This window comes from Megascapheus bottae, chromosome 30 (assembly GCF_031878675.1).
Source record: "Megascapheus bottae isolate mThoBot1 chromosome 30, mThoBot2.hap1, whole genome shotgun sequence".
In the NCBI taxonomy this organism is placed as follows: Eukaryota; Metazoa; Chordata; class Mammalia; order Rodentia; family Geomyidae; genus Megascapheus; species Megascapheus bottae.
In genome coordinates this window covers 7,023,979-7,041,292 of record NC_143538.1, presented here as the reverse complement: position 1 = coordinate 7,041,292, position 17,314 = coordinate 7,023,979, and the positions used below count along the sequence as shown (strand labels likewise).

General features: G+C 43.3%; 1 protein-coding gene across 1 annotated transcript; it reads right to left on the bottom strand.

Moving 5' to 3' along the window:
* Positions 1-15,149: 15,149 nt before the first annotated feature.
* Ndn (necdin, MAGE family member) lies at positions 15,150-17,004 on the bottom strand. The gene has a single exon (XM_090321519.1). It carries the CDS (start codon positions 16,808-16,810, stop codon positions 15,830-15,832), a length of 981 nt encoding a protein of 326 aa, XP_090177645.1. The 5' UTR covers positions 16,811-17,004; the 3' UTR covers positions 15,150-15,829.
* Positions 17,005-17,314: the final 310 nt, after the last annotated feature.

Sequence of the window (17,314 nt, the reverse complement as noted above, 5' to 3'; positions counted from 1 at the left end):
CTTAACAATGTCCTGTGATTTTCATCCCTTGTTTTCCTTTTGGACTTGATGCCTGAACTTTTCCTATATTCCCCTCCCTCCCTCCCTCCCTCCCTCCCTCCCTCCCTCCCTCCCTCCCTCCCTTCCTTCCTTCCTTCCTTCCTTCCTTCTTTCTTTTCTTTTTGGTATTTAATTGGAAATAAGAGCCTCACAGGATTGTCCTGTCTAACCTGGCTTTGAGCTATGATCCTCAGATCTCAGCCACCAGTGCAGGCTACATTTGGGGACTTCTAATCTTTATTTCAGTACTGTAACTCACATTCCTAGAACCAAGATCTAAAACCAAACAGACAACCACCACAACAAAAACCATGGCCAGCCACTGGTGGCACATGCCTTTAATCCTAGCTACTTTGGAGACTGAGATGTGAGGATTGTGGTTCAAAGTCAGCCCGGGGCCAGAAAGTCTATGAGATCACCACGTAACTGGCCAGAAAACTGGCAGTGACACTGTGGCATTAAGTGTTAGAATGCAAACTGCTCCTGAGTCAAAGAGCTCCGGAACAGTGCCCCAGGCCCTGAGTTCAAGCCCCATGACAACAAAAACAAATCAAATCAAAACAACAACCAAAAAAACACATGAAAACCCTGAAGGGAATCTTTCAGCCTCCTGTCTAGATAACATTCCAGGTATAAGCCATGAGCTCGTGGCTCCAAATGTGCTTTAAAATCAACTATCATCTTTGTTCAGATGATGCCAGTTTTGACATGCACCCAACTTTTGGAGCATGTAGTTCTATACAATTTTATTGTAAATATTAATTCCTGTAGCAGTCCATATCCTTGGGATATATGTGGCATAATGTTTGATCATCTACCATGGCTTATCTTTTTGATTAAATCTCTCAAAATTGACGGTAATTTAGTCATTTCTAAAATGTTACAAGATTGGCATGGTAAACTTGGTAATCTTTTCAGATCTTTCCTTTCCTTTCCTGTCTGGGAGTTGGGCTTGACTCAGGACTTTGTCCTCTCTCTCAGCTTTTTCCACTCACAGATGGTGCTTTGAGTTATGCCTCCACTTGAGCTATGCCTCCAGTAATGGCTTTTTTGTGGTTAATTGGAGATAAGAGTCTCACAGACACTTTTTCCCAGGTTGGATTTCAACTTTGACCGTCAGATTCCAGCCTTCTGAGTGGTGGTGTGAGCCACCAACACCTGACTTTTAGTGTATCTTTTTTCCACCCACAACACAATTCATTCAAATTTCTCTTTGTAACAGTTTTAGTTCCTTTTTATTGCTTGAGTAATAGTCTGTCCCATATGTGTAGCACAGTTTCTTTAACTATTTACATGATGAGAGCTATGTAGGATATTTCTAGTTGGGAGCTTTTACAAAATACTTTCACTTTACTCTCTGCATCTTTCATAAACACAATCAATGATTTTTGAAAGCACTTGAGAGTTTATGTCATCCATATCTATATATTCATAATACAATCTTTTTTAAGACCTAGGGGTGTTAGTCATCTTTTTATATATTTATTTGCCATCACTTCCCTCTGTTTGTTTGAATATCCATTTCAATATGCAAGCATTTTCTAACTAGACCGTTTATTATGTGAATTCTGAGTTTAGAGAGATGTTTGTACCTGACACATAAATTTTGTTTCTCCTGTGTCTTTTTTTTTGCAAATATTCTCCACAATCAATGGTTTGTCTTTGCATTCTCTTAATTAAAGTGTCTGTTAGGCAAAAATTAATTTTAATCTTATCAAGTCCAATATCTTAGTGACTGCTTTTGTAGACCATGCTTTTAGTACCTTAAGATTCCTCTGTGTGTGTGTGTGTGTGTGTGTGTGTGTGTGTGTGTGTGTGTGTGTGTGTGTGTGTGTACATGCTTTGGTACTGGGGCTTGAACTCAAGGCCTTACTCTCTTGCTTAGCTTTCTCTCTCAAAAACTGGATCTCTATTTCTTGAGCTACATCTGAATTTCTGGCTTTGAGCTGGTTAATTGGAGATAAGAATCTTTCAGACATTTTATTTATGGGGGGGAGGGTCAGGGCTGTCCTCAAAACCCAATCGTAATATCTCAGCCACTTGAGTAGCTAGGATTATAGTTGCAAGCCATTGCCTTCCCCAGCTTAGATAAAGTGCTCTTCTTACATTTTCCATTAATAGATTTAAAGTTTATTCCTTCACAGTTAGTGCCACGATTCATGTTTATTTATTTGGTGTACAAGGTTCTTCAGGTAACATTGAGATGATTATTTGCATGGTTTTTTTTTGCCAGTGGATGTCTGATAGACGGTTCCAACATCATTTGTGGGAAAAGATTATCTTTCCATTTGAATGAGTCTTGCGTGTTTGTCAGCACTCAGCTTGCTGTTTTGGCGTGGGTTTGTTCCTGAGTTCTCAGCTCTGCTCCAGTGATCTATGTGTGTCTATCTCTCTGCCAGATACGACACTGTCCTGGTCACTGACTTGGGGTAGTCAGTCATAAAATTACATAGAGCAATCGGTCCAACTGCATTTATCCTTCACACATTGTCAAAGCTGTTCCACTCACCGTCATCTCCCAGTGCCCATTTTAGAGCCATTTTGTTTATATGTGAGGTAGCCAGCGTTTCATATAACCAATGCAGGATGAACAAAATAAATCAGAACCTAATACAGAATAAGTAATTAAACATATGCTATGGTTTTAATAGGACATGAAGAATAAGGGCTTCTTTTAAATAATGTGTTGTTCCATGCCATTTACTTTCATGTTATGTAAGCAATATATTTCAGCAAAATTAATATCGGGGTTCAAGCATATTGGTCATTAGTTAGCACGGACAGGCTAATAAAAAAGGAAGACTAAAATATTTATATGATGGTACTTTCTAATTTTTTTGCCCTTCCTCAGTGCTGGCCTGAGCTTTCTTTTATTTATTTCTTTCTTTTTTTAAACCAGGTTTGAACTCAGGGTGCAGGCACTGTCCTTGAGCTTTCTCAAGGTTAGAGTTCTACCACTTGAGCCACAGCACCACTTCTGGGTTTTTCTGTATAGGTAGTAAGAAGGAATTGAACCCAGGGCTTCATGCATGCTAGGCAAGCACTCTACTACTAAGCCCCATTTTCACCCTTTCTTATCTTTAATGGTTTGGTGACACCGAGGATGGCAGTGAAATACGTAATTAATTCACCTTGACTTGCAGATCTGCTCTTCTCAAACCTATGTAATGTGGCCTCTATGTGTCAGCCAACAGACTAATAATGCTATATGATGATAATGCTACATGATGCTCAGAATACCTAGGGGTTTTTTTTTTGCCAGTCCTGGGCTTGGACTCAGGGCTTGAGCACTATCCTTGGTCTTTTTCTCAAGGTGAGAGCTCTACCACCTGAGCCTCAGCACCATTTCTGGCTTTTTTCTATGTATGTGGTACCGAGGAATTGAACCCAAGTCGTCATGCATTCTAGGCAAGCATTGCCACTAGGCCAAACTCCCGGCCCCATAACTAGGGTTTTTAACTTCTAGCTGCCGCAGACTCTTATTTACATATTTGCATTTTATTGACTTTTTTTTTTAATCTTCAAGTCATTGTACAAAGGGGTTGGGGTTTTCATTCAACATACCAGATTGTTATGAGTACAATGCATCTTGATTAATGTCAATCCTTTCATCATTCTCCATCTCTCATCACATTACCTCATTCCATTGTCACATATATACATTGAACATTATGTCTGTAACTCACCAGCTTTCCTCTCTCCCTTTGCAGTAGACATTCTTTTTTTTTTGGAATTGTAGTTTCTGGCTTTCAAAAATATCCAATGCACTTACATCTGAGGTAGGAAAAACTGTCAATGAGACCATTTGCATCTAAAATCCAACACACGGGCTATTCACAAGAGAAATCTCCAAATGTATTAGATGCCATCACAAGCTAACACTGTTCTTCCTCATGGAAAATACTTTCAAGTCACAGAGATTCTTTATTTGTTCAAGGTTTTTGGAGACGGACTGTGTGTGTGTGTGTGTGTGTGTGTGTGTGTGTGTGTGTGTGTGTGTGTGTGTGTGTATCCTAGAGCTTGAACTTGGGGGCTTGGGTGCTTTCCTTGATCTTTTTTGCTCAAAGCTGGCAGTCAACACTTGAGCCACAGCTCTATTTCCCTTTTTTGCCAGTTAATTGGAGATAAAATTATCACAGACTTTTTTTTCCTGGACTGGCTAAGAACCATGATCCTTAGATCTTAGCCACCTGAGTAATTAGAATCACAGGGATGAGCCACCAGCATCAGGATTGATGTGGTTTTTAGTTTTGATGAAAATATTACTCTTTTTTTATACTTTGAAAATATGGTTTCCTAACCAACCAATCTTTTGATTAAAATTTTTTTTTCTTAGCTGGCTACAAGATATATTGTTGTAAAGCCATCAGTAGCATTCATATTTCTTCATGTTTGCTCAATATTGAAGATTTATTAAAAAGAATTAATTATGAAGCCTTAGAATCACAGGTGAGCATACACATCCCTTTTTGGTGGTATAAGTAAAATGTGTGTAGGATATTTAGCTGGTAATATCATTTCATTTCCTTTGATAAGGGGCTCATAGACTGAATAGGATTTGCCAAATTTACCCGGGCACTCTATGCCAAATATGCATATTGATGAGCAGAGTCTAGTTAAGCACGGAATGGGAGATAAATAATCTATTGTTTTCCATTTTCTGTGGATTAATGAAAATTTTCATAAAACCACTAAGATAATTAGAAGCTCAAATTTTCAAATTAAAATGACTCAGAGGTTGGGTACATTTTTTATTCCCATGATTTGATGCGTCATTTGGCATAATATAGGAAATATGATTAATAAAAAAACAACCTGACAGAACCAGCTACACCAAAAGCCCTCATGCATTCATTATCAAAATTTCCCATTTTTGTTTGCCCAGAGGACATATTAGTTGCAACAGGGATGTCAGGAGATTTAACTGCTCCTTTTCAAAGAGCAATCAGGAAAATTAGATGATGATGTGTGCTTGTCTGTATTTAAAATTCTGGCTAATATTGATATCTGTTCAGAAAACCAACACACACACACACACACACACACATACACACAACCTTTAACTCTTCTAGAAATACAGTAAATGTAGTTTCTGTAGCCTCGACTTCAACCAAGCACAAATCAAATATATTCAGGAAAACCTTGTACCTTAATAAATATTCATAGCTATTTTTTCTTGTCATTATTCCCAAGAAAATATAATATAGTCACTATGGTACTTGTATGAGTTTTGCATTGTACTAACTCATTTAGAGATGATTGAAAATATATAAGAGCATGTGTATGTGATATGCAAATGATCCAGTGTTTTTTAATAAGGAAGCTGAGCATTTGAGACTTTGAGTCCTGAAGCCATTTCTCCCACAGATACCCAGGGACCACAGTACCTGCTGCCTTATTCCACAGTGAGATTGAATCGTGACACAACAAAGATGCAGGAAAAGGCCATCTGCAAGTCAAATATGGATGCCTGGAACAAATGTTCCCTTGCATGTCTCAGGAGGAATCAAGAGCCCTGCTGTCACCTGGATCTGGAGAAATAGATTTCTGGTGTTTAAGCCCCTCTGTGCTGTGGTGCATTGCAAGAGACTGCATCAGCTTCTGCACTGCCTTGTGCCCACTCTAATTCCTCTATATTGTACAATATGTCCTGTCCTGCTTATTTAACTGTGTAAGCTAGTTGTACGTGACCTCCTAATGCCAGTAAAATAAACTAACCATTTAGCCTTCCAGGCAATGCTTTGTATTCGAGTTGTTTTGACTCTCCTAGAATTCTCAGAAAACATGGTCATAAATCTGGAGAAAGTTTAATATTGAGTTTGCGCCAAATTGATCCAAAGCAAAATGGTTCATCTGCAGGTAAAATCAAATGCCAACAAATGCTCACGGTCACAACAAGCTCTGATTGCACATTTAAGTGAAATCAGTAGAAACAGGGAAATAATGATGGTGCATTACTGGGACTGCAAATGGCTCCGAAAGAAGAACAACGATAGTGCTTCTCCCAGAGGCTAACAGGCATCCTGCCCCTCCTGCTTACAGGGCAAGGAAGAAGTTTTGCAATCCTTTTATCTAGTCTACTTCATTTATAGCCCCCATATTTTGATTTCTACATCTCACGTATCCATGTTTTGAAATGTGTGATTTTTCCCCCCCATTCTTCTGATCCTGTTGCTTGAACTCAGGGCCTAGATGCTGGCCCTGAGTATTTTTTCTTTTTTTCACTTAAGGCTAGTGTTCTGCCACTCGAGCCATAGCTCCCTATCTAGATTCTTTGTCGGTGGTTAAGGAATGAGAATCTCATGGACTTTCCTGTCACAGTTTCCAGTTGGCTTTAACGTGTGATTTTCAAGATCTCAGTCTCCTGAGCAGCCAGTAGCCAGGATCACAGAGATAAGCCACTGGTGCCAGGCTGGAAAATTGAATTTTTTTTGGTCTATCATGGGGCTTGAACTCAGGACCTGGTTGCTGTCCCTGGGCATATTTTGCTCAAGGCTAGCACTCTGATCCAGAGCGCCACTTCAGGTTTTCTGGTAGTTAATTTATTAGAGATAAGCGGCTCACAGACTTTCCTGCCTGGGCTGGCTTTGAACCACAATCCTTAGCTCTCACTTCCTGAGTAGCTACGATTTCAGGCATGAGCCACCGTGCCCAGCATTTAGAAAAAAGAGGGGGGATACGGGAGCATGGCCTAGTAGTAGAGTGCTTGCCTAGCATGCACCAAGCGTCGGGTTTGATGCCTGGGTACCACATACACAGAAAAAGCCATAAATGGTGCTGTGGCTCAGGTGGTAGAGCTCTAGCCTTCAGAAAGCTCAAGGACAGTGCTCAGGCCCTAAGTCCAATCCCTAGGACTGGAAAAAAAAACTGGGGGCGAGAAGGAATTTTTAAGTGTTAAAAGCAGGACAACTAGTCAAACCGCTGAGATTTGGAAAGTAATTGTTCTGATCTCATTGCACTAAAGCTCACATTGATCTGTTTATGTTGATTCTTCCGATTTAGAAACACGTTGATCTTGGCTCATTAGATCTTCACAATTTTTTTGGTGGTACTGGGGTTCTATTTTGGAGCTTTGCTTGCTGACAAATGCTCTCTGCCAGCCCTTTTATTTTCTATATTATTTTCCAAAAAAAGGCAAGAGATTTCTCCCTAGGACCAGTCTTAGACTGGACTTCTGGTAACTATTCCTTCCTTCCCTAGCTTTTTTTCCCCCTAGAGATCATTTGGGATAGATCCACTCTCATCCTACCTCCTATAGAACTGGATTACAGGTGTCTCCCACCAAGCCCTGCTCTTTTTTATTTTTGTTTTTGGGCCAGTATTAGGACTTCAAATGATTCCTTGGACCCCGTCCCTTACCTTTTTATTTCTTTTTTTCTTTTTCTCAAGGCTGGTGTTTTACCACATGAGCCACAGCTCCATTCTAGTTTTTGGTGATGAATCGGAGATGAGCATCTCATGCTGGATGCCAGTAGCTCATGTCTGTCATCCTAGCTACTCAGGAGGCTGAGATCTGAGTTTGTAAGACTGTAATCTCCAATAAAATACTCAAAAAGGCCAGAAATGGTGTTGTCTGTTAGCCTCAAGCAAAAGAAGCCCAAAGATAGTTCCCAGGCCCTGAGTTCAAGCTTCAAGACTGGCAAAATAAATAAATAAGTACATGAATAAATAAATAAAGAGTCTTGTGAATTTTCCTGCTCAGGCTTCCACTTGTGATTCTTGCAATGCGGCCTCCTTTCCTGTGTGTTGGGACACTTAAGGAATTGTCTTTTATCTGTTTGTTTTTCTGTTCCTCCTTCGAGAAAGTAGAACAGTACCAGTGTTATACAAAAAACACACATCAATCACTTTGTCCTATGCCTCATTCCTCTGGCCGCAGGCATTCTTAATTCTGTTTAACTCTTAATTCTGTAACCCCATCCATGCTGAGTCTCCTCATTCCTCAGGGCTGGCTTCTCACTACATGCAGTGGGAATCTTCAAGCCTTCCGCACACATGCTCAGCTCTCAACTCACGGGCGTGTGCTCCTGCTGCTATCTCTCCTGACAAGGCAGCACTTCGTAAGTGGGAAATAATCTCCTTGTTAGTAACGTCAGGGTACACTCTTCAGCCAGTTCAAAATACCAGTCAGCAACCACGTCAAACACAACTGAACAGCTAGCTCTGGTTCTGTGTCCTGTCTTTATTGGCTTCTTGATTTTTATTTTGGAATATTTTAATTATCTTGAAGTATTTGTTCAAGGAGTTGCCATTTACTAAAGCGGCTTATGATACAGTGCTGCCATTTGATCAATGTTACTGCTATTCAACATTTTTAGCCCCCACGCCTAGCTCTCCTCTTCCCTTACTCGTTTTAATTCGAGGATATGTATTGAATTTTTCTGGTGTAGGGCATCTAACAAAGTAGCTTATGTGCACAATGCATCTTGATCTGTTGTCATCACATCAACATCTTTGTCCCACTTTGATTCACCCCTTCCTTGTATTATTTCTCCAATTCTGCATTCTGTACAATGCATTGTTGCCTTCATTCACTCCCCTTCCCTCTTCATTCTTCTCCCCTTTGCCCCACACTCCCCTCTTTTTTCCTTTTTTCCCCCCTTATATTATGAAGGTAATATACAGAGGGGATAGAGTTACATAAGTCAGGTAATAAGCACGTTTCTTTTTGGACAGTGCCACCCCTTCCCTCTCTCTCTCCCAGTTTTTCCCTCCTATCTCCATCCACAATTGTAAAGTTCATTTTCCACATAGTTGGGGACCACTGCTGCATTCGTTCACTCTTTGTCCATCCCATTTGTTTCTGATGTTGCTTTAAGTGTCCTTACTCTGTCCAGGCTCCTTACATCTCCTTCTTCTCCCTCTCCAGGCTTTCCAATGACTTTAGGAATAATATTTTTTTTTAAAAAGGGACATATACATCTGCTGTTAATATGTCAGAATGAATGGTGGGATATATGTCCTGGCTGAGAAAAATCACAAGTTTACCTTTCCAAAACCATTCATTCGTGTTGACGACCCCTCATGCATTCCTGTTCATGAGTTCATAGAACTCCACTTCACGTCTTCATTTCTTCTCCTGTGAATCACTTTGCCCTGCAAATACTCATCTATGTTTACACATCTCAGACGCATGTCAAAATCAACATGCCTCAAACCTGATTTCATCCTCTTTCCATATAAATCTGCTTTCTCTTTGATCCTCAGATAAATAGCTGAGACTAATAAAGAAGATATGAATGCTTAAACCCCAGCCATAATTTCTGAGCTCTGTGTTTATGCATGTGCGTGCTTGCATTCACACACACACACACACACACACACACACACACACACACCTAATCAGTATGGGGGGCTTGAAATCACCTCTTCAAACTTGCACTTCCACTTTGTTGCTCAGGACTGCTGTTCTTCTTGCTGAGTCGTTGGATATGGAGTCTCACAGATTTTTCTTCTTGGGCTAGCTTAGAACCCTGATCCTCCAATGCTCAGAGTCCTAAGTAGGTAGGATGATGGGTAAAAGCTCTCAGTGCCTGTTTACCTGGTATTTCTGTTAAGCAATTTCCTGGAACCTTCTAACTTCTCTGTAGAACTTCATCAGACATTTTTTTTTGCCAACTTGATTCCCACTCCCCTCATACCCCCATTCCTGGGGTTTGAACCTAAGGCCTGGGTGCTGTCCTTGAACCTCTTTGTACTCGATTACTTGAGCCATAGCTCTACTTCTGGTTTTTCTGGTGGTTAATTGGAGATATGAGTCTCATGGACTTTCCTGCCTGGGCTGGCTTTGAACCATGATCCTCAGATCTCAGCCTCCTGAGTAGGATTATAGGCATGAGCCACTAGCACTGGGCAATCTCCACATCATTCTGAAATTTCTCTAATCAACCCTCATTTTTGTTACCCATTTTTTGGCTACCATGAAACTGCAACCCCTCTGTACATCAGCTTTATAATAATAAAAAAAATTTAAAAATGACTACTACAGTGCCAAACATATAATATGCCTCTGAATGTATTCCTTGTTTGAATGAGCAAGAAGCTTCTTAAATGCAAATGTCCTTTTTCAAATGCTTAGGATACTTCAGCAGCATCTGATACCCTCTAAGCTTCCTGTGGTTCTGAATGCTGCTATTTTGATTTCATGATCCAACACTCTCTTGGCTGTCCTTTCTCTTCTCATCGAGTTACTCCTGGTCATTTTCTTGCCAGCCTTCCCTTCACTACCACACATGGAAATGTTTGTTTCCTAGAATAAAATCATAGAATACCTTTATTTACTCCACACTTTCACCTAGATTAATACATTGCTCCATTCTTGAGATTTTTTCCCCCTCCCTTGAGTGACATATCTTTATTTGTCTAATGCATATTGCTTTTAGGATAATCCATCAGCTCCTTACATATGTAAACTGTTTTATAGGGTTAACCCCAAAATTTGTTCTATTTTTCCCTTTTTTTTCCTGTTTGAATAAATCAAACGCACCACTTGCTTAGGCTTGCAGCCGAAATTTGGCAACCAGAGCCCATTCCTTGTGCCCCTAACCTCATTCTCCCTCCTGCCACAAAATCTAAAATAATGAAACGGAGCAATAATGTAATAGAATGTAGCAGATCATGTAATGGAATCGCCAACCTCACTGATCAATTATGCTGGGGCTCTTATTGAATAAAATAAGGATTCTTTGGCCACAAACTCCTTAATACCTGGAGTGTTAATCTAATAATCCAAACAGCTGTTAAGGGACTAATGGCTAGGTAGCAAATAAAACGATCTATCTCATACTCATTGAGACCTTTTAAAAAATTAATTTCACCAATATCTGTTAAGTCTGTAGCTAATTGAATATACAAAGAAATAAATACATAGACCAGGAAAAAACAAACAAACAAAATTGCAAAATCTTTTCATATTAAATAAATTGGCAAATGAGGGGACATAAGACACTATTCAGATAAATGAAAATATAATACAGTTAAGGGCTTCAAACCCCAGGCTAGGTGGAAGAAAGGCTAATGGGAAAATTAAGAGAGAAAGAAAGATGTTTTTAATTAAAAAATGTGTTTCCCATTTCCGTTGCTTTTTTCTCGCTGCCTGTATTTTTTTTTTTTTTTGGTGTATTCACTGATGAGTTCTCCGGACACAAAAGAACCCTCCTGCCAAGTTTATCATTATCTACATAGCGGTCATGTTACTAATTGCTTCACATCCTATACATGTCAGTTTATATGTCTGTGTAGGAAAGCCTGCCTTGCATGCACCTGTCAGTGGCTCTTCAGCTTCTTATTTCTCCTCCCTCAGCTCTCGCCGGATGGAAGGGTCATTCTTACTCACCTGCTTCTTTCAATCTAATGAATGCTCTGTGACCACAGGACAATGTCTTTTCTGTTCCCTTTGCATGTCCGACTCATGGCGCCCTATCCGCAACATTTTAAATACTCACCATGTATCCTACCACTGTGCACAGGGCAGCGGGAAGTCAGTCTTACAACGACAGCAGGGCAAAAGAATGGTAATTTCAACGGCCTGGTTAGCTCTTTGTATTCACTTTTTACCATTCATTTGATTAATTACTCTGCAATAAGCATTTTTTTTAAAAAGCTAAGATGAATTAAATATTTTTTCTCAGTCAATATTTATGCTGATTGGAAGCACGGAGTAATTTTAGGTGGAAAGGACATTTTTTTTACTATTAATAAGTTGCTTACCTATACTATTTATCCTTTAGGAAACAAAAATCCTAGATCCTGATTTATTGACCAAGGATATTCAAAGGAAAGACTCTTGAAACCGTTTTCTGCCCTTGCTATTTTTTCTTGTTTTCTGTATTTTTCTTTCAATTGATCTACATTTTCTGATTTCTCAAGCCATTGATTGATTGTTGTTTCCTTTGTTTTGAAATGGGTTGGTTGGTGGTTGTTGTTTTGCTTGTTTTTCTTTTGGACCAGTTCTTTTGGGGCTTGAACCTGTGCTTCATTCTGATTGTTTGCTTGACTGCTGCCCTATCACTTGAGCCAAGCCCCAAGCCTGGCTTTTTGCTAGTTAATTGTAGGCAGAGTCTCCTGGCCTTTTTCTGCTCTGGAAAGATTCTTTGAACATTTAATCCTCTGATCTCAGCCTTGTGAAAAACTAATATTTCAGGCATAAGCCAACCAACAGTGCCCAGTTTACCATCTGTAGTTTTGTTTTCCTGTATGGAGGGTTAGGTCTTTCCAAATACTTGAGTTTCTTTTTATTATTATTTTTTTTACAATTAATTAATTAGTTTATTTTTGTGTCAGTGCTGTGGCTTGAACTCAAGGTCTCTCACTCTTCCTTGGCTTTTTCTTCCTCTCAGGACTGGTGCTTTAACATTTAAGGCTCATCTCTACTTGATTTGTTTATTTTTATTATATTTAATAAATTCACAGTCAGTTTATAAATCAAAGGCATCTTAATCCATGTCACCTCTTCCCTAATTCCCCCCCCCCCATCTCTCCTAACTCTAAGCATCCAACTCAAGTTACCTTGCATCTGGACTTTCTTAACCTCAACAACACATACTTATCAAACACATCCATAAGCCAGGAAGTCTAGGGAAATGGCCAGTATACCCCAAATAATTCTTCCTTTCAGTCGCTAAGATGTGAGGTGGAGGGAGATAAGGACAGAAATGCACTAATTTGTAAGTAGCATGTGCGTTCTGAATGAGAAATTTAGAACACCAGTGGCACCTAGGAGCTAGCAAAAGGAACTTTCAGGCAGTAGTGTTCCTGGATGGGTCAAGGGTGACTTGAAGTGGAACAGGAATGACAAGCCTAAGAAAGGCATAATAGATTTAGCGGAGCTATAGCTCAAGTGGTCCAGCACATGCCTTGAACAGAAAAAGCTAAAGGACAGCAATTAAACCCTGAGTTCAAGCCCCGGTATTGGCGCGCGCATACACACACGCACACACACACAGGCATATAAATCTCTTTGCCGTTTCATCACGTTACTGCTTGAAGTCATTTGTTCCCTCTCAAGACAGCTCAAAATAGATGTGATTGTAATTTATGTTTCATTTCCAAAGGTTTTCCCCCCTCCCCTCCATGATTTTAATAAAATGAAGTTAATTAAACAAAACGTATGTGTATGAGCAATAGTGAATAAATAATATTTTTGGGTGGCAGGTAAAAGGCTGCATGTTAGCAGGAATTAAAGAAAATCTCTACCGGCCACAATCATGTGAAAACTACCACACTGCTGTCCTGGAACAGAACGCTGAGGATTCACCGCACCATCCATCCCTGAGGGACTGTTCCCAGTGTCTTTCAGATGAATCTTTTGCAGAAAAATTAACAACGCAGAGCCCAATGTGAAAAAAATCCATGTATCTTTTCACTGTTCCCTCCGTAGGCCGTAAATGGCTGCCTCTTGAAGGACCAGGTGTCAGGAATAATATTCATATCACATCTGTGCAGCCTCTTCTCCCTCCCTCTCCCCCTCTCCTTCCCCCTTCCCTCCTGCTTCTCATCCTTCTCTCCTCTTCCTCCTCTGTTTCCACAACAACACAGTGACAGAGATGAGCCGTGATGCCCTTGTGCCTTGCCCAGGTCATTCCTCCTTTCTCAGAATCCTGCTTTTCTGCAAAGGTTTGGACCTCTAAGGTCACAGCTGCCTGTGTCAGAGGCTTTGGGTCACTGCCTACCCCTTTGGTGCAGATGGTGTTTCCCTATTCTCTGACCACACAGAGTAAAGTGACTCTGGACCCATGGAGCAAGGGGTTAACAATCGCTGAGGGATTTTCACTGGGCACCTTCTGCCTCCTGACAGCAAGAGGTGCATGGCGTTTACAGGTGCTGCAGAATATCAGCCCTGCAGTAATTTCTTGTATGAGGGCATAAACAACATGGCACGGGCAAGAATGAGAGCTGTATCCCCTGACTCCCTCAAATAACCCCACCATTGTCAATGAAAAGGGGCAGATTTCGTTCTATTTTGGGGAGTAGCAGGTAGTGAGGGGAGGTGAGATTTCTCAAAATCCTAAATTAATTGAATGGGTGTGACAGTCACATTAGATGTTTGTATGAGGTTTCCTGGAAGTCAGGTCACTTCCCCAAACCTCATGAAAGATGTTACAGGCAGCTACTAGACAGGCTGGATTGCATCTCCGCAAACCCAGGGGCTTCTTCAGGCATTTTCTGTAGCTGCATCTACCTGCTCAATAAATGCAAATAATCCCAAGCCTCAGTTTACTGCTGATAGCTCACCCTAACAGGATTGTTTACTTCTATTACGGGTGCTGTGACAGGTTTGTCATCCCCCACCCTCACCCCCACTATCCACCTTGCACAGAAGAGATCCCAGCTTTCATAAAATGGCCTTTCTCCCTTCTTGGAGTATAAAGGCTCTCTAATATTATGAAAGCCCCCCTTCCTCCTAGTGGAAGGGACTGAGAGTCTCATGCTGCTGCTGCTGCTGCTGCTGCTGCTGCTGCTGCTTCACAGCCCCTCAACCCACAACACCATTGCAAGAATTCCCTAGCAGCCCACTGTAACTCCCAAGACAACTGGGTCACAAAAGCCTCCAGGGGCAACTTCTCAACCCCAACCCCATCGCCCAGGTGTCAGGTGGATCCTTCTGCTACCACCTGTCAGGAAAGTGTCTTCATCTTCATTCTTCAGGAAAGATCCAGGAGGCAGGGGAACCGCTCCGAGGGTGGGGAGGATTGTGCACTCTTTTATTAAGCTTTAGGAGCCATACCTCTGAGGACTAGGGTAAGGGTTAATGGCCAAAATGTGTTTAAAGGCTTTACAGCAATGTCATATCCCTTGTGTGTCCACATAATATACTTGTTGGTTAGGGAAGATATGACGGTGAATAAATACCAGTCATTATTCCTAGGTGGAGTGATAAGGGCAGATTTTTGTGTTTGCTGATTTGATTTTATCCCTCTCTCCCCCCCCCCACCCCGCTCCATCCCATGCAAGGGCCATGTATAGATTAATAATAATAATCATAATCATAAAGCTGTAAACTTCATGTATTTCCCAGGGTCCACGAGCCCTGATTCTCCACCCCTCCCTCATCCCTGCCCACCCCACTTTGTGTATAAGATGAAAAAAAGAAATACACTGCTCCAGAGGAATGCTTTGCATCACGAGAATCTTTAATATTTAAACTTTATTCATGGGGAGGGGGTGATATATATGTATTTTAATTAAAGTGTGCTAAGTGCTCAAAACTGGGACCGTTTCCGACCATTCCAGTTCAAATCAGTTCAGTTCAAATCAGTCCAGTCCAGTCCACTTCGGGCAAGGGATGTTTCAGGTGCCCAATGAGTCACAGAGGAGGGAGAGGGGGGGCCTTGACTTTTGGCTTGCTCAGGCCCAGCTGTGCTGGTGAACCCTTCCAAAATTCTCCAGGATCAAGTCTACCTTAATACATATCATCGGTCCCGTGGAAAAGAACAGAATGTAAATTATTTTTGTTTTTCGCACGTCTCTGGTACAGAAGAGAAAAGGAAAAGAAAAAGAAAAAAAAATCCACAGAAAGCAAAAAGCACCGACAGAGCTCACTTTAGGAAAGAAACATGCATCAATCCTAAGGACACGATTATTCAAAGTGTACCCACGTGAATACAAGATGGCAATGGAGAAATGTGAGGGGAAGCGCTGTCGTGAAAACTGAGAAGGTTTCACACTGGGAACACTGCACTGGGAATCCTGAATACTCTAAGTGACCCGAGCCCCACCCACCCCCTTTCCCGAAGCAATGTGGACGGTCAGAAAACGATTCTGCCTCCAAGAACCCCCCTCCTGCTCGCATCTACTCCCCAGAGACGCTGTTGCGGGGGCCGTGGGCATCGGGATTGGCCTCCCGCCGGGCTCTGGCCTCCTCCAGAGCCTCCCTGTATCGGGAGGGCCAGGCCTGGGGGTCTTTCTTGAAGACCCGGGCCAGGAACTCCATGATCTGCATCTTGGTGATTTCACGGTTGGCACGGGAGCCCCAGTGGAACTCGTACTCGGGGGGCTCGACCAGGGGGATGCGCTGGTACTTCAGGTAATTCTGCTGCACGAACTCCTCGGTGATGAGCTTGCGGACGTCGCCGAAGGTGGCGTGCTTCTTCCAGGGTCGCAGCCCCAGGATGCGCAGGACGTTCCACACGGCGCTCTCCCTGGCCCCCCGACCCTTGACATAAATGAGACTGAGGATCATGAGCAGCAGGCCCGTCATGGGCATGCGGTTATTGAGCGCCACCCGCTCCAGATCCTCGGGCCTGAGCGCCTTGACCAACGCAAACTCCATGGTGTGGAGATTGGTCAGCCGCAGGTGCAGCCCGAAGACCCTGGCCAGGATGAGGCTGGTGCGCCGGAGGATGCTGCGGCACCACTTCTTGTAGCTGCCGATGACATCCTTCACCATGTCGGGGAACCAGATGACCATGCGCTTCTGGTCCTTCACCAGCACGTACCACATCAGCTCGTGCGCCTTCTGCACCAGCTGGGCGGGCGCGGGCGGCTCGGGCAGCGGCGGCGGGCTCGGGGACGCGTGCGCGCGGCCCTCCTCGGCCGCCTCCAGCAGGGCCTTGGGGTCGTCCTCCTCGGGGACCTGGCGGGGCGGCGCGGCCCGCGGGGCGCCCGCGGGAGGGTTCTCCGGCTCTGCAAAGCTCGGGGCGGGGAAGTCGGGCGGAGGGACCCCCACCGGAACCCCAGGGCAACCGTGTACCTCGGCGTCGTCGGGAGCGGCGGCGGCGGCCGCCATGCCAGGATCGTGCTGGGGGTCCTGGTGGTGGTTGGTTTCGGACATCTCGGCGGCGGCCAAGTGGAGCCCGGGGATGGGGTGGGCGGGGAGGAGCCTCTGGGAAGCTCGAGGCGCTGCGGAACGTCTGTCTGCTGCCGGCGGCGGGCGAAGGCTGAGGCTGCTGTGGTCTCCGCCGACTCCCCGAGAGGAAGTGCGCGCTGCAAAGCCCAGGCGCCTTCCGCAGCGGCGGCGGCGGCGGCGGCGGCGGGCTCGAGGCGGGGCGCCGCGCGGCGGGCAGGGCGCATGCGCGGCCCGCAGACCGCAGGGCTGGCGGAGGGGCTGGCGGAGGGGGCGGGGCCGCGTGGGCGGGGCCTCTGCGCTTCAGCCTCATCCCAGGGTCTGAGCCCGCCTGGAGGGGCTGCCCGTGTGGGCTCAGGAAAGACGCAGGACATGCAACAACAACAAAACAGCAAGGGGATGGCCAAGGAATACTGGATAGGTTTAAAAAATTAAAAAATAAAATCAAGAAGGGGGATGAAGCCTGCTTGGAGGACATTGTCACCTGGGTAA